At 38.2% G+C, this 24,028-nt stretch overlaps 1 protein-coding gene across 1 annotated transcript in view; it reads right to left on the bottom strand.

Annotated features, from left to right (window-relative positions):
- The window catches only part of YAP1 (Yes-associated protein 1), a gene marked incomplete at its 5' end in the record, with an annotated part of 134,359 nt that overhangs the window by 35,949 nt on the left and 74,382 nt on the right, over positions 1 to 24,028 (bottom strand). Inside the window, one exon of the mRNA XM_011926617.1 lies at positions 14,646 to 14,759. Within this exon, the coding sequence (XP_011782007.1) occupies positions 14,646 to 14,759 (114 nt within the window). The remainder of the gene's footprint in view (positions 1 to 14,645; positions 14,760 to 24,028) is intronic.

Genomic DNA, 24,028 nt, shown 5'->3' with positions numbered 1-24,028 from the left:
CTTCCCAGGTGAGGCGATGCCTCGCCCTGCTTCAGCTCTCGCTGGTCAGGCTGCAGCAGCTGACCAGCACCAATTGTCCGGCACTCCCTAGTGAGATGACCCCAGTACCTCAGTTGAAAATGCAGAAATCACCGGTCTTCTGTGTTGCTTGCGCTGGGAGTTGGAGACTGGAGTTGTTCCTGTTCGGCCATCTTCGCAGAAGCCTAATTTTATCTTCTTCCATATGGCTAACCATTAGTCCCAACACCACTTGTGTTACAGTGTATCTTCCCCCTCATCTTCTTTATCATGGACTAAATTTTGACATTTTGTTATTTCTATATTTTTTATTTTAGTAATCTAACTATTCTTATACTAGTACCACAGTACTGCCTTTACGTTTATACTATATAAACATGTAAGTTATATATATGTATATAAACATATACATTATTTAGTACATACAGTATATACAACAGTACAACCTTAGTAATATGTTTAATAGTTGGTAGGGCAAGACATGTTTTTTGAAACAATTTTTTTATTATGAGTTTAAATTTAATTGCATTGAGGTTTACAAAAAATAGTCTATACAATATTGATTCTAGACAATTTGTGACTCTGTGACTTGACATGTCGTCAATCCTTGTAAATGTTTGTCCTAGGCCAGGGCCAGGTCAGCTGCACACCTGACTTTTCCCATTGAGCCTGTTATGTGCGTCCTCTTCCTTATTCACACTTTTATTAACAGTTCTTCTCAGGAGCCAAATGGCCCCTAAACCTGGCAGCCCTCCAGCACTACCCTCAGTGCTTTCTGTGGTTTTATTTTCTGCCCTATAGAGATTTTTTTTTTTTTTAATTCATACTCTAGTTGTGTCTTTTTGGTTATCTTGTTTTAATATTTTGTCTGAAGAGAGAAAGGATGTCAAAACATGACATACGGCTCCAGCTTGTTCAAAGCCTTATTAATTGCATATGGAAAAAAAATCGTACTTACTAACTCATGAAGACTTAGGAAATGGCTTTGTAAGAAAGTAAATGGCTAAAAATTTCACCCTTATAGGTTACAGTGTAGTATTTTATAGGGCAATGGATAGGAAAAAAGCCAACAGTTTTTGGGACCTAAGATTTGGCAGGCATCAACAACCTCATTTAATAAAATTGCTCTTTTCTGTTACCAACATATTTACATAATTGACAGGTATCATAGTATATATTAAAAAACATAGCTTTTAGAGTCAAATGAACTTGGATTAGAGTCGGGCATACTAATTCAGTAATTCAGTTAATCCTCGGTTTTCTCATCTGTACCAAGGATACTGACATCTCCACTTGAGTTATTATGAGGACTGATTATTCTATCACACACCTGGAATAGTGGGTGCTCCATAAACCTTAGTCTCTCCTCTCTTCTCCAGAACTTCTTTCAAGACTCTGACTCCTACAGACTAATTCCATATTTTGATGATTCCTATACCTCTCTCCTCCTCCTCCACAAACACGCACAGACATATACATACATTCTCTTTCTCCCTCTTCCTATTTTATCATACCATTTACTGTTTCCAAATATTCCTATGATTCACAAAGACATGCATGTTTATCTTTCCTACAAGGTGTAAACAGAAAAAAGATGGGTAGTGGAGATTGCGCTAAGGGAATAAGGGGATCCTTCTCTTTTGGTGAAACATCTTCTTGGTGTTTCAATATAACACTCAACATATTGCCACACAGAGACATTTTAAAAATGTGCTGTGCCAGGTTTGATAGCATGAGTTAAATATGAATTGGGCAACTGAACTGAGATTCATCACATACAATGAACATGTCGTAAATTGAGGCCCAAGGCAAACAACTATTGGGGAAAAATGTTTTTGGTTCCAAGCAATAAAAAAGCAAAACCCCAAAAACCTGCTATAAAACAGCCCATCAGTAAGCTGAGGAGTGTTGGAATTATAAAACATTATTGATTTCAAAACAGATTCTAGAGCTAAACATTGTTAAATATTTCATCCATTAAGAAACATTTGGATAAGCTTTCGAGCTTTCCACACTATATTTTCATTACGTAACATAACATTATTTATGAAATAACATACATTCTTGGTAAAAAAATAAAAAACTGAATAGTAATAAATTTGCACAAAAATAAAGTTGTAAATATCCTTTGCTTCTCACCAGTTTCCCAGAATTAGATACCATAAGCAGTAATCATTAATGACAATAGCCAATGCTGATGGCAAACTGAATTGGTTGGAAAGGTCTTTTTCAAATCTAAGCTTATCTGACTATTCAAAACCACGGAACAGGAAAAATAGGATATCAAAAGATGAAGGAAGAACCAGTCCACAGAATTAAACAGAAACTTGCACCAAATTATGTAAGAGAAATACCCTGATGACTATTGTCAGCACTTTTGGCTGTGTTTACCTAAATGTTGTTACCTATGGATACCAGCAGCACTACAAGGTTTCCATATAAAGAACTCACTTAAATGACCAATTCAAACAACCTTGTTTATCTACTGAAGCTGGGATTTATTCCTCTCCAGAAGCATCCTGTTCTTTACCTTCTGAGTATCTTAAGCCTTTCAACAAAGCACAGAGCGGTGCACCCACATGGGGTGCAGCAGAGACCTCACAAGCAGGCAAGAAACAAAACCGGCTTTGTTTCCTGGGGAAAGGGGGCAGGGCAGCAAGAAAAGAAAAGAATAGCATTACCAACTTCTTCCTCTGGCTATCAACTATTGAAATCCCAATGTTTCCAGTTTTAAAAAAAATTCTAAAAGGTAAAAACAAAACAAAAACTCCACAAAATGTCAAAATTTTAAAAATTGTAATATGCTATGTTTTAAAATTTAGAGTCTGTGCTTCTTGTACTATGAATAGTAACTGTTTCAAGTCTTGCTTAACAAATCAACCCTGACAGCTTTATGGTAGAAAACCAATGACTGAGCAATTACTGAAAAATAAGGGACTACTTTCTCGAAAATAAATGAAAGGGGTCATCACCATAGGTTTTTTTCCCCAAGTTTCATTCTAGACATGTGAATTTCCAAACTTCAAACAATTTTTAGATTTACATGATTTGTAACCTCAAAACTTGGATTATAACAATGTACTACAGATCTGTTAGTCATAAACTTTGGAATAATAAACTTAATTCTAGTAATCTTATTGGGTATACATTTAAAATAAGAAACAATTCTTAACTATTAAAACATTATATCAAATCTCCCACAACAAAAGCTTTTGGCTAGTATTTTTTTCAAATCTCAGACACTGCATATTTCCGTATTAGCACAGCTATATTAATTTGTTCAAAACATTTAGAAACAAAATTTGGGTTTTCCTCATACCTACGAGTATACTCAAAACTACAAAACAGTAGACTTGTTAAAAGAAATTAAGGTTCTTCTAAAAACACAAACTAATAGGCCATCTGTGGGTCTTAAAGCAATAAAAACAAAACACAAAACACCTATTCCTGGCTCTTAGTGTTTACTGCATGACCTAAGGGAACTGAATCATCTACAGAGAGTTGCTATAAAGTGGCGTAATCTACTTAAACATAAATACTTAAAACATAATCTACTTAAACATAAAATGTAGTTTTTCAGTAAAAAATTGCTTACTTAATTCACACTGAAAAGCTGTCTTTTACAAAAAAAGGAAAGACGGGAGACCTAACCTAATGACTGAATACATCTTTTTATGATCAATATACAAAAGATATTTCCCAACTAAGCTATATACCTAAATGACATCATGCCTAGAAATAATTTTTTCTCTTTACTGAGATAATTCACCCTTGTTACATGTACTGTCTGATAGTCCTTACATATTCACAGAATTGTACACCCATTGCCACTAATTTCAGAACATTTTCATCACTTCAAAAAAAAGTCACAAAAACAAAAACAAACCAAAAAACCCCATATCCATTAGCAGTTCACTACCTACTGCCCCTTCCCCACAGTCCCTGGCAACCACTAATGTACTTCTGCCTCTATGAATTTTCCCATTCTGGACATTTCCAAAAATGGAATTAAGCAATATATGGCCTTTTGGGCCTGGCTAGCCTCATTTATAATGTTTTCAAGGTTTATCTATGTTTTAGTATGTATCAAGCACTGCATTCCCTTTAAGTGCCAAATAATATTCCATTATATGAATATACCACATTTTGTTAGTCCATTCATCAACTAATGGGCATTTGGGTTATTTTCACTTTCTGGCTATTTATTATAAAATAATAGTGCTGCAAACCCGGATACAGGTTTTTGTGTAGACATATGTTCCCAATTCTTCAGCCTCTATACCGAGGAATGGAATTGCTCAGTCATATGGGAATGTTATAGTTAATGTTTTGAGGAACTGCCAGTCTATTTTCCAAAGTGGTTACATCATTTTTCAATCCCAACAGCAATGTATGAGGATTCCAATTTCTCCACATTCTGGCCAACATTTGTTATCTTTTCAAAAAAACTTTAGCCGTCGTAATGGGAGTCAACTGTTACCTCATTGTGGTTTTGGTTTGCGTTTCCCTAATGATTAATATGTGGGGACAGTTCACCTGCTCTAACATCCTACTCTAGGTTTTGTCACAGGCTAAGTAACCTCTCCATCCCACACTCTGCACTTCTTTCCCCACTTCTGGTACCAATTTACGCTATTAGTTTGTTCTAGTTTGCTGTTAATAAAAACATACCCAAGACTGGGTAATTTATAAAGAAAAGAGGTTTAATAGATTCACAGTTCAGCATGGGGAGGTCTCAGAAACTTACGATCATTGTAAAAGGGGAAGCAAACATGTCCTCCTTCACATGGCGGCAGGAGAGAGAAGAATAAGTGCTCAGCGAAGGGGGAAGCCCCTTATAAAACCGTAACATCTTGTAACAACTCACTCACTATCTGAGATGAGAACAGGATGGGGGAAACTGCCCCCCATGATTCAATTATCTCCACCTGGTCCCTCGCACAGCACGTGGGGATAATGGGAACTACAATTCAAGATGAGATTTGGGTGGGGACACAGCCAAACCATTTCCCCAGTACCAACTCCCAGCCTCCCTAAACTGGGTTAAAGTTTTCACATCTTTATCTGTTCAAAAATACTGTTAACAAATATCAATACTTTCGTCAATTCAACTTCCCCCTCCTTCAACCATAAAAATTCATTATAATGTTATTTTTCAAACAATACAATCATGAATGCAGCTTAAAGAAAACAAAAAGAAATCCAGCAGAACATTTTCTCCTCATCACCTCATCAAGCAGTTTAGGGCAGGACACAGGGGTTGGTAAATGAGGTGGGGCAGAAAAGGGAGAATGTGTTCTCATTAGCTTTCAGCTCTCTTTGTCCCCAGAACACAACTAGACGTTTCCCCCACTACAAAAACAAAGTTTAAGGTCTAGTTAGGAAAGAAAGTTCAGATAATGAGACTGTAGAGAAACAGCCAGACATGGTGACTTGCACCTGTAATACCAGCTACTTGGGAGGCGGAGGCAGGAGGATTTCTTCAGGACAGGAGTTCAAGACCAGATTGAGCAACACAGAGACACACCGTCTCTAAAAAACTAAAAATTAAAAAAATAGGCCGGGCGCGGTGGCTCAAGCCTGTAATCCCAGCACTTTGGGAGGCGGAGACGGGTGGATCACGAGGTCAGGAGATCGAGACCATCCTGGCCTACACGGTGAAACCCCGTCTCTACTAAAAAATACAAAAAACTAGCCGGGTGAGATGGCGGGCACCTGTAGTCCCAGCTACTCAGGAGGCTGAGGCAGGAGAATGGCGTAAACCCGGGAGGCAGAGCTTGCAGTGAGCCGAGATTGCGCCACTGCACTCCAGCCTGGGCGACAGAGCGAGACTCAGTCTTAAAAAAAAAAGAAAAAAAAAAAACATTAAAAAAATAAAGAGAAGGGGCATTATCTTTTAAAATATACTTGTCACTATGAATTCATGTTAGATTAAGGAATAAACAGTTCAATTATAACACTTTATTTCTAATTTTATTTATTACTAGTAAAGCTCTTTCACAGAGGGGAATTTCTAATGTAGAAGTGATGCATACCTCAGAGTTTTTACTGAAAAGCACAAAAACTGCTCTGAAATTTGACTGGTGGCTTCCTATGTGTCTTTTTGAAAAACCCCCCTTGACCACCCAGGTGCAAGCAGGTTCCCACCACCCTAGTTCCTGTCACCCCACGTTGTTTAGCACCCTTTACCGTACTTAAGACATTTGTAATGACTTATTTACTTGTTTAGTAGCATGTTCCTCCCTACCCATGGCTAGCATAGTGCCTGGCACGTAAATGGCACCCAAACTTTTGTAGCATAAATAAATAAATCCTAAAATAGTTTCTCTCCCTAGTTAGGAGGATGCTATTAGTAATGCACAGGAGAATCTCCAAGTTGAAGCCAGTCCAGAATGAGTTCTAAAATGACCTTAGCAACTAGGGTAGCAGAACAAAATGAGTATAAAACAAAAAACAGAATCTGAACCACTCTCCTTCTAAATCACTCCAATTACTTTTCAACAGAAATTTGACCTTTCCAATAATTCTATAATCTCTTTTTTTTTCTTATATCTGAATCTTTGGGTTGGTACAAAAAGGAGCAAGCAACACCAAACGTCTCTTCTTTTCCGGCATATAAGATGCTTGCTGTTAATACAGAGTTACTACAACTATAACTTGAAAAACAGTTTTCTTTTAAAAAATATGTAAGGGGTTGGGCACGGGGGCTCATGCCTGTAATTCCAGCACTTCGGGAGGCAGAGGCGGGCGGGTCACAAGGTCAGGAGATCGAGACCATCCTGGCTAACACGGTGAAACCCCATCTCTACTAAAAATACAAAAAATTAGCCGGGTGTGGTGGCGGGCACCTGTAGTCCCAGCTACTCAGGAGGCTGAGGCAGGAGAATGGCATGAACTCGGGAGGCGGAGGTTGCAATGAGCCAAGATTGCGCCACTGCACTCCAGCCTGGACAACAGAGCGACACTCTGTCTCAAAAAACAAACAAACAAACAAAAAACTATTTAAGGTCTTTTTGAGTGTGTTTGATAGGGACTTTAATAACACGAATAAAGCACTAGTTTAAACTATCATCTCAATGACGTTGATGGTCTTCAACTTTCATGTTTAAAAAATCTGGTATGAACAATGTACTCATTATGTAAACAAAGACAAAAACATTTCCTCATTGTATAATTAACTAATGGCATCAATGAAATATTAATCAAGTAGAAACTACCTATTAGTTTATCCTCCTTAACATATGTCTACTCAGCCTCGGTTAGTACAGGAGAGATTGCTTACCGTAACTGATAAACTATTTTGGCATTATCTTACTGGATCTTTTCCCTAGCTAACCAAAGTATTTATTTTTAGATAAAAAATAAAACATTTTGAAAAGGAACAGCGAAATGTTACAAAACATACTTGAGACATACTGGACAGACGAATACACCTAAAATTATTTACTTTTTTGAATATATCCTATTGAATTTAACATAAAATTTTAAAACAAAACTGCACAGCTCAAGTGTGCAACTAATCTTGAAATATATTCTATAATCTTTTGTATTAAAGTATGCATTTCAGCAAATGCTTGCTTTTGAAGGAAAAGGAAAATGTAGTGAGGGCAATAATTACTAACAATCTCTATTAGTATGTCTTAAATCAGGTTTTGCTAAGCACATGGCCTGGAACTAGGCTTCAAATCTGCTTACATTAGACTTTCTGTCATGGCAACTTTATGGGAGTTTTAAACTTTGGAAACAAAGTGTACCAACAAGGCATCATCTTTAAGGCAATAAAGCTGAACTTTGCTAACATGAACATGGTTAAACTCCCATATGCTTCCAAGAGTTTGAGAGTGTGGACAAAGCTTAACTATTCAGCTCAGCATTTCCCACACCCCCTATCAGATTTGTTTGCCTGGACATACCATGTGATAAGGCTTATCTTTAGATTAAAGGTTGGAAGATTTCCCTGTCTCCTCTTCAAAAGTAATTCCACACTGTGACCAGAGGACCAAAGTTAAACTTAAATGGTGCAATAAATAGTTCAAAAGTATCTCTGAAACCTCAATGCACTCAAATCAAAAAGGCTATTGAGAAGTAACCTTAAGCAAGGGTCCAAAGTGGTTTCTGAGCATATTGCATTCAGTTAAAAACTGGAAATATTCTTAAAAGCATCCAGTCTAATCCAGTCACATTTTACAGATGAGTCAAATTAAGTCAAGAGAATTTAGGTATCTTTCTGATCCAGCTGGTTACATTGTGATAGCAGAACTTGGGTCTCCTGATTTCCAACTGAGAACGTAACTTTTTCTACATCCCAATTTAATTCAATTGAATCAAGTACATTGTTGTAACTACCATGTGGAAAAGAGATGCTAGCCTCTACTGCAGATTGAAAAAAGATTTCTGGAGGGCATTGAAAATGACAGGTCAGAGCAATGCCATAACTATTTTTCTCACAGGATAATGTACATACGAAACACTACAGAATATAGCACATAAAGAAGCACTAGCAAAATGAAGGACATCCAGAGGAAGTGAGTAAACTGATAAGGAACAGAGAACTCTGAACACATGAAAAACCAGAAAAACCACAGTTAGAAGACAACACTGCTGGGATTAGAGCTGTATTCACACACGTGAAAGGAAGTAAATTTCTGGGTAATCAAGAAACATAAACTTTGTGGTCATTAGAATTTTCCTTAAGTAGAATGGGCTACACTATAATGAAGTAAACTAGTAAAGGGAAAGGTCAAAGCTGAGATTGGTGAGGCATGAATTGGGTAAATAATTCAACTAGATGCCTTTCAAGTCTGTTCCAATCAGAGATCTTAAATTCTCTTATGTAATTAGAAACTTGGCCAGGCCCTGTGGCTCACGCCTGTAACTCCAGCACTTTGGGAGGTACAGGCAGGCGGACTGCTTGAGCTCCAGGGATTTGAGACCAGCCTGGGCAACATGACAAAACCCCATCTCTACTAAAAACACAAAAAAATTAGCAGGGCATGGTGGCACATGCCTGTAGTCCGAGCTACACAGGAAGCTGAGGTGGGAGGCTTGTTTGAGCCCAGTAATTGAGGCTGCAGTGAACTGAGATTGAGCCATGCTGCAGTCCAGCCTGGGCAATGAAAGTGAGACCCTGACTCCAAGAAAGAAAGAAAGAATAAAGAAAGAAAAGAAAAACTCATATCTTTGGGTAATTTATTTAAGATAAGTCACAATGCAAGAAGCAAGTGCATTACTATTTTTCTTCCTCTCAAATTTTCATGTATCAGCATTAGTAGGTATTTCTGAAAGATTAACTGCATTCAATCTAAATGTCTCATAAATTCTAGGTATCAAAAGATAAATTCAAATTTCAGTTTTGTCACTTAACTATATAACCTTGGGTATAATTTCCCTGGATCTCAGAGGAGCTCAGACTTTAGACAATATTCTGTAACTCTCCTAGCATTAAAAAAAAAAAAAAAAAAAAAAAACAGTGTTGGTTGTCGGAGGAATCACAATGGCTGTGTGGATGTTCTGCAGTGCTCAGAAGAGCAGCATCCTCCCCACTGAAGAAATGATTAGAGGAATCATTATGAGGGCCAAATTTTGTGAGGTTTATTGGTTAATACATATATTTTTTTGAGATGGAGTCTCGCTCTGTTGCCCAGGCTGGAGTGCAGTGGTGCGAGATCTTGGCTCACTGCAACCTCTGCCTCCCAGACTCAAGCGATTCTCCTGCCTCAGCCTCCTGAGTAGTTGGGACTACAGGCGAGCGCCACCAGCCCAGCTAATTTCTGTATTTTTAGTAGAGATGGGGTTTCACCACGTTGGCCAGGATGGTCTTGATCTCCTAACCTTATGGTCCATCTGCCTCAGCTTTTGAGATGGAGTTTCGCTCTGTCTCCCAGGCTAGAGTGCAGTGCACGATCTTAGCTCACTGCTGGGTTCAAGTGATTTTCAGGGTCTCAGCCTCCCAAGCAGCGGGGATTATAGGCGTGTGCTACCACACTTGGCTAATTTTTGCATTTTTAGTAGAGATGGGGTTTCACCATGTTGGCCAGGCTGGTCTCGAACTCCTTACCTAAAGTGATCTGCCTGCCACGGCCTCCCAAAGTGGTGGGATTATAGGCGTGAGCCACTGCATCCGGCCTGTTACTAATTTTTATTTTTGTTCTTAATTTTTTGAGACAGCATCTCACTCTGTTGCCCTCCGGGGCACAATATCCACTCACTGCAACCTCTGCCTCCTGGATTCAAGCGATTCTCATGCCTCAGCCTCCTGAGTAGCTGGGACGACAAGCGTGCCCCACCACTCCCAGCTATTTTTTTCTATTTTTAGTAGAGATGGGGTTTCACTATGTTGGGCAGGCTGGTCTGGAACTCCAGGCCTCAAGTGATCCATCCACCTTGGCCTCCCAAACTGCTGGGATTACAGGCATGAGCCACCACACCTGGCCATCTGTTAATAATTTTTAGTTAGCAATAGCTCTTTTTACCTAAAACACACATCTTTTCCTCTGTACGCTAAGTAATTAATATAGTCCATAACCAAATACTGACAGCCCAGGATAACCAGGAAAGACTTAAAAGAGCTAATAAGGGGGGAAAAAAAAGCCCCAAACCTCAAAACAAAACAAAACAAAAAACAAAAACACCTTATTTTTAGCATATGGCTATCAAGAGACTTGCTTTGATAAAATTGAAGTAATTAGATGCTGACATTCTCTTTACTCAAGACTCCATAAATGAAGTTACAAATTTGGTTTCTAGAGACTTCAGTAGTTTTCCCTCAACACTAATAGAATGGATTCTTAGTTACTGAGTTGGTTGTTAGGTGCATTTTCATCAAAAGGAAAACATTATTTTTAACAACCGAAATATTCAGCTTAAAAAAGAAAAAATGTTAATGAATGTCTCAAAATTTTTATAGATATTTAATTATTAATGCCAAATATTTAACTCTGATGAGAAAAATGTGAACAACTTTCGGCTTTAGTCTTAGTTTAATAAACTGCATATAGGTATTTGTATTTTACTTATCCTTTTTATTTATTCCAAGACATTATATTAACACATACACATACGTGTATGCATATGCACAGATAGAAAGTTTTAGGAAACTGAAACAAAGGACCTAACAGCAACATATGAGGCTTAATACCGCTGACATTTCTACACATAGAATTTCTGTGCACAGAACTGTAGTTAGGAATTAAATATTCTGTTTTTGTCACTCTAGACTGTTTATGACTTGCTTTAAAACTCAAAGGTATAATTTTTCCCCCAAATCTCTGTCTCCAATATTTTGTTTACACCAAATATTTTTATCCCAGTGGTGCCATCAGTACTTATTTTCTAAAACACAGATTGATAACAATATTTTAATACATCTTTTTATAATATAAACAATAGGGAAAATAACATTACATAAAAGATAGTTTATCAACTGTTAGTGTTTTAAAGATCTTTTTTTCATTCTGAACAGCAATTACAATTTCATTGTGTTTTCATTAGGCCTTTTACTGGAAAATGTCCGTGATTATATTATATAAAATAGCAGATCTACAACATACAAGGTGATGTTTAAACCTGATGTTTGCCAGTACAAAATCTCCAGGAAAAAAAATCATCTCCTATGTGTTTATATGAAATAATTTAATGGCTTGCATAATACTCAAGGATCCATTTTCCCGAACAAAGAGTAAAAACATTCCTAATATGACTCAAAAAAAAAAAGCCCTATTTTTCTTAAAACTCAATAAACATCAGTGCATCCTTATTGCCATTTGATGTCACTTCATGATTTACTATAAATTACTAATGAATTCTCTAAAATTAAAATATTAAATAGCTTTTAAATGTTAAAGAAAATGAATCAGATAAAAAACTCAATCTACAACAAATTACTCTTTGATTCCCTAAAATTACATAGATAACTTATTAATTTCATGTGAGATGTGAAGGACTGATACTATAAATATAGTCATGTGTCACTTAACCAGGATACGCTTTATGAAATGGATCATGAGGCAATTCTGTCACTGTGCAAACATCTTAGAGAGTACTTACACAAACCTAGATGGTAGAGTCTACTACATGCCTAGGCTGTAAGGTATAGCCTATTGCCCCTAAGCTATAAAACTGTACAGCCTGCTACTGTGCTGAACACTGTAGGCAACTGTAGCACAATGGTATTTGTGTATCTAAACATAAAAAAGGTACAGTAAAAACACAGGATTAGAATCATATAGGACCACGATTATATATGTGGTCTGCCGCTCACTGAAACGTTATTATGCAGCACATGAAGTGTAATTACTAAATACGGATAATCTTAAAGCAAATCACTGTATTCTAAATATAATTAACCTGGAAGCATCTGATAAATAAAAATATAAAAGGGGTTGATGTTTGAAGGAGGTAAAATTAAGCTTCTCTAGAGGCTTAGTTCCCATTCTAGGACGCCAAAAGACACACATCTACTTGATTTAAGCTAAGAATTGACAAATATTTCAATATAGATTTGAAGAATACAGAAAAGCAAACTCCACAACCATGAAAGCAATATCCTACACCATTTGTTTGTGTTTGCATGGCTCAGAAATAAGGGGATAGTTTATATATCTTTGGCAGAGATAAAACATAATCCACTATGCAGAACTCTTGATTTCAAGGAAAACTTCAAATCCAGCAGCTAACAGCTTGTCTCTATTTGCTGTCACTCTAGATCAGAGAAACCCACACGTTTTTTTCTTTCCTGCCCCCCTTCAGTTACACTTGAGCTCTCTGAGTGAAAAGGTCTGGAACAGATTAAAAGTCGGGCCACAAAATAAAAAGCTTTGGCATATTGTCAAGCCTGTCTGGAATACACACACGGTGGGCCCAAAAAGGGAAACTAAATGCAATAAGAGAATTTTATGAAATTTTTTCTGGGCACATCTAATTGTACGCCTGTGTGTACATAACATGCTGGAGGGTGGGAGTGTTTTTTTTTTTGAGTACCTCCTCCACTTAAAACAAAAGACCAAGCTGTGTATGTAATCAACAGATCTACTTAAGCTTACAGAAAAGTTGTTTTATTTCACTGTTTTAAAGGAAAAACTTTTTTTCTTTAAAAAGCTTTGTTCTAATTCCTCATCTCTGCAGTTGGTAAAGTGTTCATCATCATCTTTCATAACCTTATGTCAGGGAAAAAATTCTGCAACACCATTCTTTAGAATTCCAAAATGTGGAGAAATTGAATTCATTTCACTAGAGATAATTTAAGGAAACATGGCTGTTATTGTTTCAGTCCATACAAATGGCCGTATTTATTAAATTCTCTATCTTACTTGGTTTCCTGTTCCAACCACAAGGGCTAATTCAAATAGTAAAAAGAAACTGAAGTTGCAAATTATTAACATACTGCATTACTTTCTTAACACCCAAACAGGTCTCGAAGCTTAAAAGGCTAGTATTTAAGCCAAAACGGTTATCTGTCAAAACGACATCACTGCCCTGACCCTACGATTGACTTTGCTTGAATGGGGGGTTCAGTCAGTTTGGGGCAAACTTGAATTTTTTTTTTTTAAAGGTATATATAAGACAAAAAATAACTGCTCATAATGTTCCTGATGGGGAAGTTATTTTATCCAACCAACTCCAGATAGAGTTTTTTTCTTTCCGCCCCGCCCCAGGGTTGTGTTTTGATGGCATTCACAGAGTTAACTCCTCTTTCCCATAAGGGCCCCGCAGTTGGTGTTAGGTCAAACCCTGTAAAGCTTCAAAGGTTCCGAGTCCCCTCAGTCTGACCTATTCAGCGATCTGCACATTGTTTTCATTTAGCTGCATCTAGTCCAAGATGAAGCTTCAAAACCACAATTATCTGCTCTTTTTTAGATGCATATTCCATGGCCTTGGAAAAATATCTCAGAAACCCAAAAGAAGAACTGAAAACACTTTAAAACACACACACACACACACACACACACTTTTTAAAAAAGCACTGAAGAACTGGTATACTCTTATAAAAATGTACACATTTGGAAGGGGAGGGGTTCCTTTGTGCAAATGTGATTTATTCATGAAATCTGGAGGGGAATATGGCTTTTTGTTTTCTAAATGAAGAAAAAAAGAACATTTATTTTTTGAGAGAGACAGAAGAGGTGGCAAAATGCTTTCACTGGGCCATTTCTGGGGTGCCATTTTCCCCCTTAGGATGGGAAACACTATAACACCCAGGCATGGGATGGTACTCATCACTCTCAGAAGCTAAGCACAAGCAGACATCAGGTCACTGACAAAAGCTGGTATTCCTGGTCTGAGGTGCTGCATGACAGCCTGATTATTATTGCAGCTAAAAAAAATCATTTTAAATATGATCACTGTGTTTCTCCCAAAATGTGAAAGGAACAAGTGATTTCTGGTTAGCTGGCCATTACGACATTTCCCAGCCCCAACCTGAGGAACCCCAAAAATCTGGTTAAGATCTAAACTTCTCAAGTTTCCAATGAGAAGGATAAAAATTCTACTGGTAAACGTTGGGTGGATAGGGTCATTTTTTAATACTATAAAGCAATGCAATTGTATTTAAATGTGCTTTCCCAAGTATATATATAAAAAAAAAATTAGTAACCAAAAGCATCTAAAAAGGTTTTGAGATGAACCTTTACCAAAACGAGGGTCAAGCCTTGGGTCTAGCCAAGAGGTGGTCTTGTTCTTATGGTTTATATAGTAAATTTCTCCATCCTGAGTCATGGCTTGTTCCCATCCATCAGGAAGAGGACCTATAATACAGAAAAAAAAAAAAAAAATCACGGTTTTTATTTGGTGTACCTAAAAAAAGTGGGAGGGGGTACTAATTTAAAAAGAAAACACATCTTAACATAAAACAATTCATTGAAACATATTTAAGGCTCCGTTCAGAGAAGAAAGGTAAACCTATATACCTGCTTCTTCTCCACTAAAAAGAAACCACCAAATAATAAAATGAACATTCCTCAACACAGAGATGAAGAAAAAAAAATTTTCTCCAAAAAATCCTTTTGGAAGTCATGGCCCAAATAATTATTATTACTGTTAACACAGGACACAAAGAGTTTGCAGCTCAGAAACTACCACCCAATCCAATCAGTTCTGTGACAATACCTTCCTAGGAATGCCAAGGTTCATTAATAAGAAATATATGCAAGTATTTTTAGAACATTGAAAATCTCATAAACATTCTATTTAATATAAAGCACACTTTAGCTAAGACAGCCAAGCTCCATTTATTTCCATGTTTTATGTGACTGGCTGACACCAAGAAAACTTTAAGATAGAAAACTATAGTCCAAACAAAGCTTATTTTTAAGCAGACCAGAAATTGCTAATGGTGGGGGTTGCAGTTTGAAGTCTAAGCTTGTTGGAGGATTGTGAGGAGGCAAGATAAGTGCTAAAGTTGTTGGAAGGCAAACATTAAGGAATCATCAGTTGAGAGAGAGGACTAAAGAATACAGTTAACTCTAAAAGGACTTTCCTATCTTTATGGGAACAGAGAAGTTAAGACAATTGCTCTTGGGAGGTAACAGCAATGAAAAGAGAGGCCCAGAATAAATTACTGAAGTATTCAAACATAATTCCTCCTTATTTCCCTGTCCCTCCCAACTCCCCCAGTTCCCATTTCCAAAAGGTATCAAAAGAGGCAGGGCAGGAGATACAAACTGGGATAGTCAGTACATGGCTAAAATTTTTTCTTCTGTGGACTAACACGAGTTGAATACTTATCTTGTGCTAGTCACTGTTCTTACATATTATGTACATTAATTCATTTAATCCTTACAGTAACAAATGACATAAGCAGTAGTACTACTTATTCTAATGAGGAAATTGAGGCACAAAGGGCCAGGTTGATCAGTCTGGCACAAGATCACAAAGCTAGTTAGTATCAGGAATGATAAACCCAGGCAGTGTGATTCCTAACCCACTGACTGCTCTTCACAACTATACTTCTTTTCATTCATCTCCCACAGATGACCAGAGCCTAAGTATGTCTCCTATGCACAAACAGAACAATTCCCTTCTTCCTGTATTGGCAGTCCATACCAGTCTCGTGGGTGATGTTGAGTAAGTAACTTTGGTTAAACTGACCACTCATACAAGGCCCATGGGACCCAAAATCCTAATATTAGGCCAGTTTCATTTGTATTAGGAACAGATCAATTTGCAGCTGCATTTTCAAAGGTCTACTTTGATGGGGTAAAATCTCGTTAGGAAATGCAGACGTGTGGAATTAGTTTTCTCTTTGCCTAGAATCCTTAAAAGGAAGGCTCTCCTTCAGTCCTGGCTGTGTAGTATACACTGCTAACCAAGTCCAGAAGTAGAATTTGCTGTACACATCCCAAGTTTACTAGAGGGTGAATGACAAGCAAACCTGTTTAACACATGTATATCAAACCTTTTCCCACTAGTTTTCACTGTCATTTTGGGCTTTATTTGCTTCCCAGAAAGACAGAACTCCAAAACTGAATATTAATGGTTTGCTACTATCTTTAACTATAAAATGGCTGAATTATAAAATGCTTTTGCAAAACAACTAACTGTATTTCAAATTTTTAGGTACTGAAAATACCATGTGACTATATCTGGTGATGAACAAGTCAACAGCAGTCACTGAATGCTTTTGGGAGCCTCAACTCAACAACCCCCAAGAGATCTCATCGTAGCTTTCAAAAGTGCTTGAATATATGGATTTCCTATGTGTGGTTTAAACACACACACAAACACACACACAGACACACACACACACCAGCATTATTCTCCACCTTAGCTGTCTGAATGAGAGCCACAAGAGATATCTTGGATACAAACCAACCTTCCCTACCTGTTCCACTCACTTCATGTTGTAAATTCCACTTATATTCTTTGTGATGGGTATGTCCCAGTCCATCTCAGAGACCTCAGCCATCAATACTTACCAGCTCTCTTTTCTGACCACTTCCTCAGTAACTGGATTCTCATCTCTTCTCACTCCAGGGTCCTCTATCAAACAGTCACCAGGGGTTTCTCTTCTTAAAATGTTTTTGAATCAAATTTTTATACATGTCATTCATTCTGACTAAAACACATTCCCATTGCTCTCCATCAAGAGGAAAATGCCTAAATTCTTTACTAGCTGGACTCATTTCTGAAGTCTTCTTCAGATACCCAGTTTTCCCACCAACTTTCCACAAAATCATGCCATCTTCTTGTATATGCTGTTCCCATTATCACATATATTCTGTACCTCCTAAACTCCTAAGTCATCCTGCAAGAGACAGCTCAGATGTCACTTCTTTAATTCAGCCTTTCTGGCTGAATTAAAGCCGGATTACCTCAGACAGAAATCACTTTCCTCTTCTATTCTCCATGAACATTTAACAGGTAGAGTTGTAATTACTTGTTTACATACGTATTCTCCTGGCAATGATCAAGTCATTCATCTTTACAAGCTTGTAGGCTAATACCTGAATAGCTGCTCAATAAATGTTTGATGGAAGAATGAATGTCCTGCCTTCTAAGTAATACTTTGAACTTTCTGTAAGCTTAAAATCATGTAGAACATATACTATTTGCAATTAACATTTATACCAACATATATATACCAAATATAAAATAATGCTTTATATTCATTTTATCATTCATTTAGTACTCTCTGGGTAAAAATATAATGTTATGTGGAAAGAAATGGCCCAAAATAGGATACTTTCTTTATACTGAAAGAAAGCTGCTCACCAAAAGCAAGTAATAGACTAGAAAAGATTACCTTTAAGTAACTTTTCACCACACTATCTTTGTTATAGAATTAAGATAGAGAAAACTGAAAAGAAACAAATCCTCCAGTGTTAATGAAACAATACAGATCCAGGCTTTATTCACAAAAACAGAATTTTTAGTCAAGTGGTTCTTAGAAGAAATTCAGTGACTTGATTCTTAATGCAGGATTCCGAGTCATTCTCCTAAACTAAGCTAACTGTTGAATAACCATGAAAAGGAGAGAAAGCAAAAAGTGGTATGTTTTCTGAAAGTGAAACAAGTCACACTTAGTGAAAATGTGTTTCAATCATCTGTTTGGGCTAGGGTTAGGATGCAGTAAGGTTAAGTCCAAGGGGCGAAATGTAGGATTCCCACAAAAATAAATGCAAGAGGAGACCACAGGGGCTTGATCGGAATAAATTCAGGATGCCTTTATGTTCAATTTATATTCTGATTGTAATGTGCTATAAATATTCATCAGAATCACCTGGGGGGGTATTAACATGCATGTTGCTGAGCCCTACCCCTATACTTTCTGATTCAGCAGGCCAGGGGCTGGGCCTGAAAATTTCCAAGTGATGCTGATGCTGGTCTAAGGAACACACTTTGAGAACCACTGATTTAAAACCACCACTTAGGGCCGGGCACGGTGGCTTACGCCTGTAATCCCAGCACTTTGGGAGGACGAGGCAGGGGATCACAAGGTCAGGAGTCTGAGATCAGCCTGACCAACATGGTGAAACCCCGTCTCTACCAAAAAATACAAAACAATTAGCCGGGTGTGGTGGTAAGGGCCTGTAATCCCAGCTACTCAGGAGACTGAGGCAGGAGAATCACTTGAATCTGGGAGATGGAGGTTTCAGTGAGCTGAGATTGCGCCTCTGCACTCTATCCAGTCTGGGTGACAGGGTGAGACTCTGTCTCAAAAAATAACAACAAAAACAAACAAAACACAACCACTTAGAATTCTTCAGCTAGTACAGAAGTATTTCTTAAATTTATCTGAGTTACACACAACGACATCTATTCATTTTAGGCAGTTTGGAGATAAATCTATGAAGCCCTGCAGGTCTGGGAATAGCACACAGCCACATCTGCTAGAATTAGGCAAATCTACCATGACAAAACAGGCACCAAAAGGGCAGTACTTTTTTTTTTTTAATTCCCATGGGAGTTATTATTATTTTACCTTTTTTTGAGACAGGGTCTCATTGTCACCCAGGATGGAGTGCAGTGGTGCAAACCCGGCTCACTGCAGCCTCAAACTCCTGGGCTCAAGCGACCTCCTGCCTCAGCTTCCTGGGGAGTTAGGACCACAGGCGCACACCACCACACTCAGCTATTTTTTAAATTTTTCTGTAGAGATGGGGTCTCATTATGTTGCCCAGGCTAGTCTCGAACTCCTGAGCTCAAGAGATCCTCCAACCTCGACCTCCCAAAGTGGTGGGATTACAGGTGCAAGCTACCACGCCTGGCCAAGATTACTGGCCATTTAGCTTCAAACAATTTTTAGTTGAGAACTTTTCACTTCCTCAATACAGATGAAGAGTTCTTTCTCTGTGCTCATAAAACATTTTGTTTATATCTATGTCATAGCATTTATCATTCAGTATTTTCATTATGCATGTTTTCTTCCTGGCTAGACTGTGAAATTCCTGAACACAGGAGTATATATTTTGCATTTTCCATTTTTTTCCAGCATAGGACCTACTAATTAGAAATAGACTAGAAGGCTGAGGTGGGAGGATCATGAGGTTAGGAGTTCAAGACCAGACTGCCAACATGGTGACATGGTGACACCCCATCTCTACTAAAACTACAAAATCAGCCGGGTGTGGTGGCACACACCTGTAGTTTCAGCTACTCGGGAGGCTGAGGCAGGAGAATCTCTTGTACCCGGGAGGTGGACGTTGCAGTGAGCTGAGATTGTGCCACTGCACTCCAGCCTGGGCGACGGACACAAGACTCCATCTCAAAAAGAAAAAAAAATAGAATAAATATTGGCTGAAATGAATGTAATCAAAATGAAATTCAATTAAAATCCTTTGTTTATGCTTGTAAAACAAAATACTCTGTTTCATTCTTTCTATGTAAGCTCAATTTCTACATTATTTTAATGTGTCATGTGAACTGAAGGGACAGGGATATAGCAAATACTGCTATTCAACAAGTATTTATTGAGTTCCTACTATATTCAGGCCCTAGAGATGGAGCAATAACAAACATAGCCCCTATCTGATGGAATTTATGTTCTAGACAGAAGACAGTACAATGCTGGCTAATGAAAAGGGCAGCAAAAATAAAGCAGCATGCATGAAAGAAAGAAAAATGAAAAATGGGAAAGAAAAAGATAAATGGGAAACAGAAAAGGAGATCAAGAAGGGCAGGAAGTGACCTGTAAGCTTTGACCTAAATGCATTCCTAGCCAAACATGTGACATTCTGGGCATGGGCATTCCAGGCAGGGGAAAGCATGAAGAGGCTACTACGTGTGGATGGGGCAGAATAAACAGTTCACTTTGTTTTTAGGGTTAAGAATCTACCAGAAAAACTTTCATCATTTCAACCAGTAAAGGGTCAAATAGGTAATACTTAAAGGGGATTACCATTACTGAACAGTAATTCCAATCCCCCAAACTCATGACAACCTCTACATTGGTCAGAATGGGTAATACACATTTTCACCCCAATTAACTTTTACACACTTGAAAGCTGGGCCCTTAGACGCGAAAAAGATGTGGAAGTTTTAAGGCTGGGCTATCATGCCTGACCACCACACCAAAGCCTTCTTTAGAAGGAAAGATTAAAAGTAGGCCCTATAGCAAAAAAAGGAAAAGAGAAACAGGACAGCATTTTAATGAGACGTAAAGAGCGTGATATAGTTTGGATGTTTGTCCCCTCCAAATTTCATAGTGAAATGGGAGTCCCAAAGTTGGAGGTGGGGCCTGGTGGGGGATGGGGTCCCTCATGAATGGCTTCCCACCATCCCCTTGGTCATAAATGAGTTCTCATTCAGTTTACCTGAGATCTGGTTGTTTAAAAGCCTGGGACTTCTCTCGCTCACTTTCTTCCACCCTCTCTCACGATGTGTATCACACTCGTTCCCACTTGCCTTTTGCTAGGACTGTAAGCTTCCTGAGGTCCTCACCAGAAGCAGACGCTGGCACCATGTTTCCTATACAGCCTGCAGAACTGTGAGCTAAATTAAACCTCTTTTCTTTATAAATTACTCAGTTTCAGTTATTCCTTCATAGCTACACAAAACTAGATTGACACAGGGAGAGAAATTTGAATCAGGATAAGCAAAAACAGAGTAGTAGGCAATATATAAAATAATTCATAAATCAGAATTATTTAAACTTGAGAGAAGCAAGTTTTTATGTAAGATTTCCTACTAGTATTACTTGATTGACAACTTAGCTACTACAGCAAAAACCAACTCCCTGTGATATTTTAAAAACAAATACTCCATGTCATAATACTGAAGGTGACTCACCATCAACTTCCTGCTCTTGCCTAAGGACCTTCTTGCATTAGTAATGACTAACTAAAACCATCTGCCACGTCTATTCAAACAGGAAAGTCTTGATTAACTACACCACGAGTTAGACGACCAACCTTCCCTTGTCACCTGCCCCACAATTTGGGAATAAAGAAGTCACCCAGGACAGTGAAGTTTATACTAAACACACCCTGATGAGTGGTACAAAGTACAGGATTATTGAGTAGTTTCCTTAAAAAGTAACAAGAGTAGCTGGAAAAGTAGATTCAATGACCTTTTAAAAGAACTGAATTCTAACACTTTGCCTGATGCTTGTTTTGAAATTCTGATCTCATGTATTTATGATTCACAAACTGTTCTTACTATATACAAGGCACTTTTCCTAAGTTCTTTGCAAGCAAATATTAACTCACTTAACAACCCTATGATGGAGGTACTATTATTATACCCACTCTACAGATGAGGAATCTAAGGCAAAGAAAAGTTAGCTTGTACAGGATCATTCAGCCCAACCTGGTAAGTGGCAGAGTGAGATTCAAACCTTGACAGTTGGGCTCTCCAGAAATCGTGCTCTTGAATACTGTGCCACAAGTATGACAAACAGTAATCATATGCTGTATTTTTTTTTAATCCTCTTTTCTTGGAATTTTCATGAAATCCCATGGCTTGTCATATTCATGTAAATGACTTCCATATCTTTAATGCCTCTCACAGGGTCAATACTAGTTTTCCTCTTCCAGCTGGACATTTGACACCTCACATGTATTCCCATATTTGAGTGGGGTTTACTTTAAAATGTCATTTCCATTTGTCCCTCAAATAAAACTTTCACATAATTTTTTTTTTTTTTTTTTTTTGAGACGTAGTCTCACTCTGTCGCCAGGCTAGAGTGCCATGGCACAATCTTGGTTCGCTGCAACCTCTGCCTGCCAGGTTCAAGCGATTCTCCTGCCTCAGCCTCCCGAGTAGCTGAGACTATAGGCACCTAACACACGGCTGGTTAATTTTTGTATTTTTAGTAAAGGTGGGGTTTCACCGTGTTGGCCAGGCTGGTCTCAATCTCTTGACCTTGAAACTTCCACATTTCCATGACGAAGTTTTAGCAGTAACTTCCAAATTGGTCTTATTCAACTCCAACACTAAACTCTGTATATACCACAGCCACATGATCATCTTACCTCACCTCCTCTAAGGAGGAAGTCCTCTGACTCAAGGCTCAGCTCCCTAAAGGAAAATTCGCAAATTTTTAGCAGGGTATCCTCTACAGTCAGGCATTATATAGCACTGCTTCAGTACTGAAAGCATCCAACATGTCAGGCTCTATCTATTCCTCCACAATTAGTTCACATCCCTCCTCATTCAATCTTCTTTCAGTTCCTCAAATGTCTCCTCTCCCACCTCCAGGACCTTCACAAGTGCAGCTGCTCCCTTCAGGAACTCTTGTCTCCACCTTCGTTGCTTAGCTAACTCCCTCTCATCCCTTCCCACTCTGAATGTCACTTCTTCCTAATAACTTGCCTACATATAGTCTCTTCTCCTACTTCATCAGCTGCTTTCTCTCTGGTAAGATGATTCTATCACTTTAGTAATTCATTCAGTCTTCCCAGCCGCATGGTTTGTTCACTCCTGTCTTTCCAGTACCTAGCAGTGTCATGTACTTTCCACCTCCATACATTCTCAGTATGTCCACCCCAAAGCCTGTGTCTTCCTAGCCTCCACTGTTTTCAACCCACTGAAATTCTACTCACTCTCTTTTTGAGACAGAGTCTTACTCTGTTGCCCAGGCTGTAGTGCAACGGCATGATCTCAGCTCAATGCAACCTCCGCCTCCTGGGTTCAAGTGATTCTGCTGCCTCAGCCTCCTGAGTAGCTGGGATTACAGGCATGCACCACCACGTCTGGCTAACTTTTGTTATTTTTAGTAGAGACGGGGTTTCACCATGTTGGTCAGGCTGTTCTCAAACTCCTGACCTCGTGATCCACCCACATTGGCCTCCAAAAGTGCTGGGACTACAGGTGTGAGCCACTGTGCCCGACCCAATTCTACTCTATTCTTATGCCGTATCTTTGTGAAGCTTTTCTCCAATTCGTCCCACTAGTAAAACTCTTCCCAACCTATAAATTGAAATTGCACCTGTTCTGATTTCTTGAATACAGTACGTACTGTCTTGTGTTCATCACTCTTCTACACTGAGTTTAACTATAAGCTACATGGAATTATGAGAAGAAAAACTTATCACTCTGCCCTAGAGTATCAGGAAAAAGTTCTCCATTTTTTATGAGTGGGAATGTACAATTCTGCAAGGTTGCTCAGGACAAAGACAGCAGCACTGATTAGAAACTACTGCCTTGTTAGTAGTTTGTGATACTTTGGACTGCAATTTGTGCCGACTTTTGGCTTTCAATATAAATAGGAACTAAAATGTATCACCTCTGATTCTTCTTTAGTTTTCTTTACAAAGGAGTGTTCCATTAACATAAATTCTTCTGAAATTCATTCTTGATGATATATGCCTTAAACAATCCTTAATCAAGTTCTGCCCACACTACTAAGATTTTTAGGCAGACGCAATGGAAAAAGTTATATACAAATTTGCTGCATAATGACACTTCAGTCAATGATGGATCACATGTAGAATGGTGATCCCAGAAACTTATAATAGAGCTGAAAAATTCCTGTCACCTAGAGACATCGTGGGTGTCATAAGGTAATGTCATAGTGCATTAATTACCTCTTCTATGTTTAGACATATTTAGATACACATACACTTACCATTGTGTT

The sequence above is a fragment of the Colobus angolensis genome, unplaced genomic scaffold (genome assembly GCF_000951035.1).
Source record: "Colobus angolensis palliatus isolate OR3802 unplaced genomic scaffold, Cang.pa_1.0 Scaffold7, whole genome shotgun sequence".
In the NCBI taxonomy this organism is placed as follows: domain Eukaryota; kingdom Metazoa; phylum Chordata; class Mammalia; order Primates; family Cercopithecidae; genus Colobus; species Colobus angolensis.
Note: the sequence above shows the minus strand (reverse complement) of the source record. Positions and strands in the feature narration are given on the sequence as shown.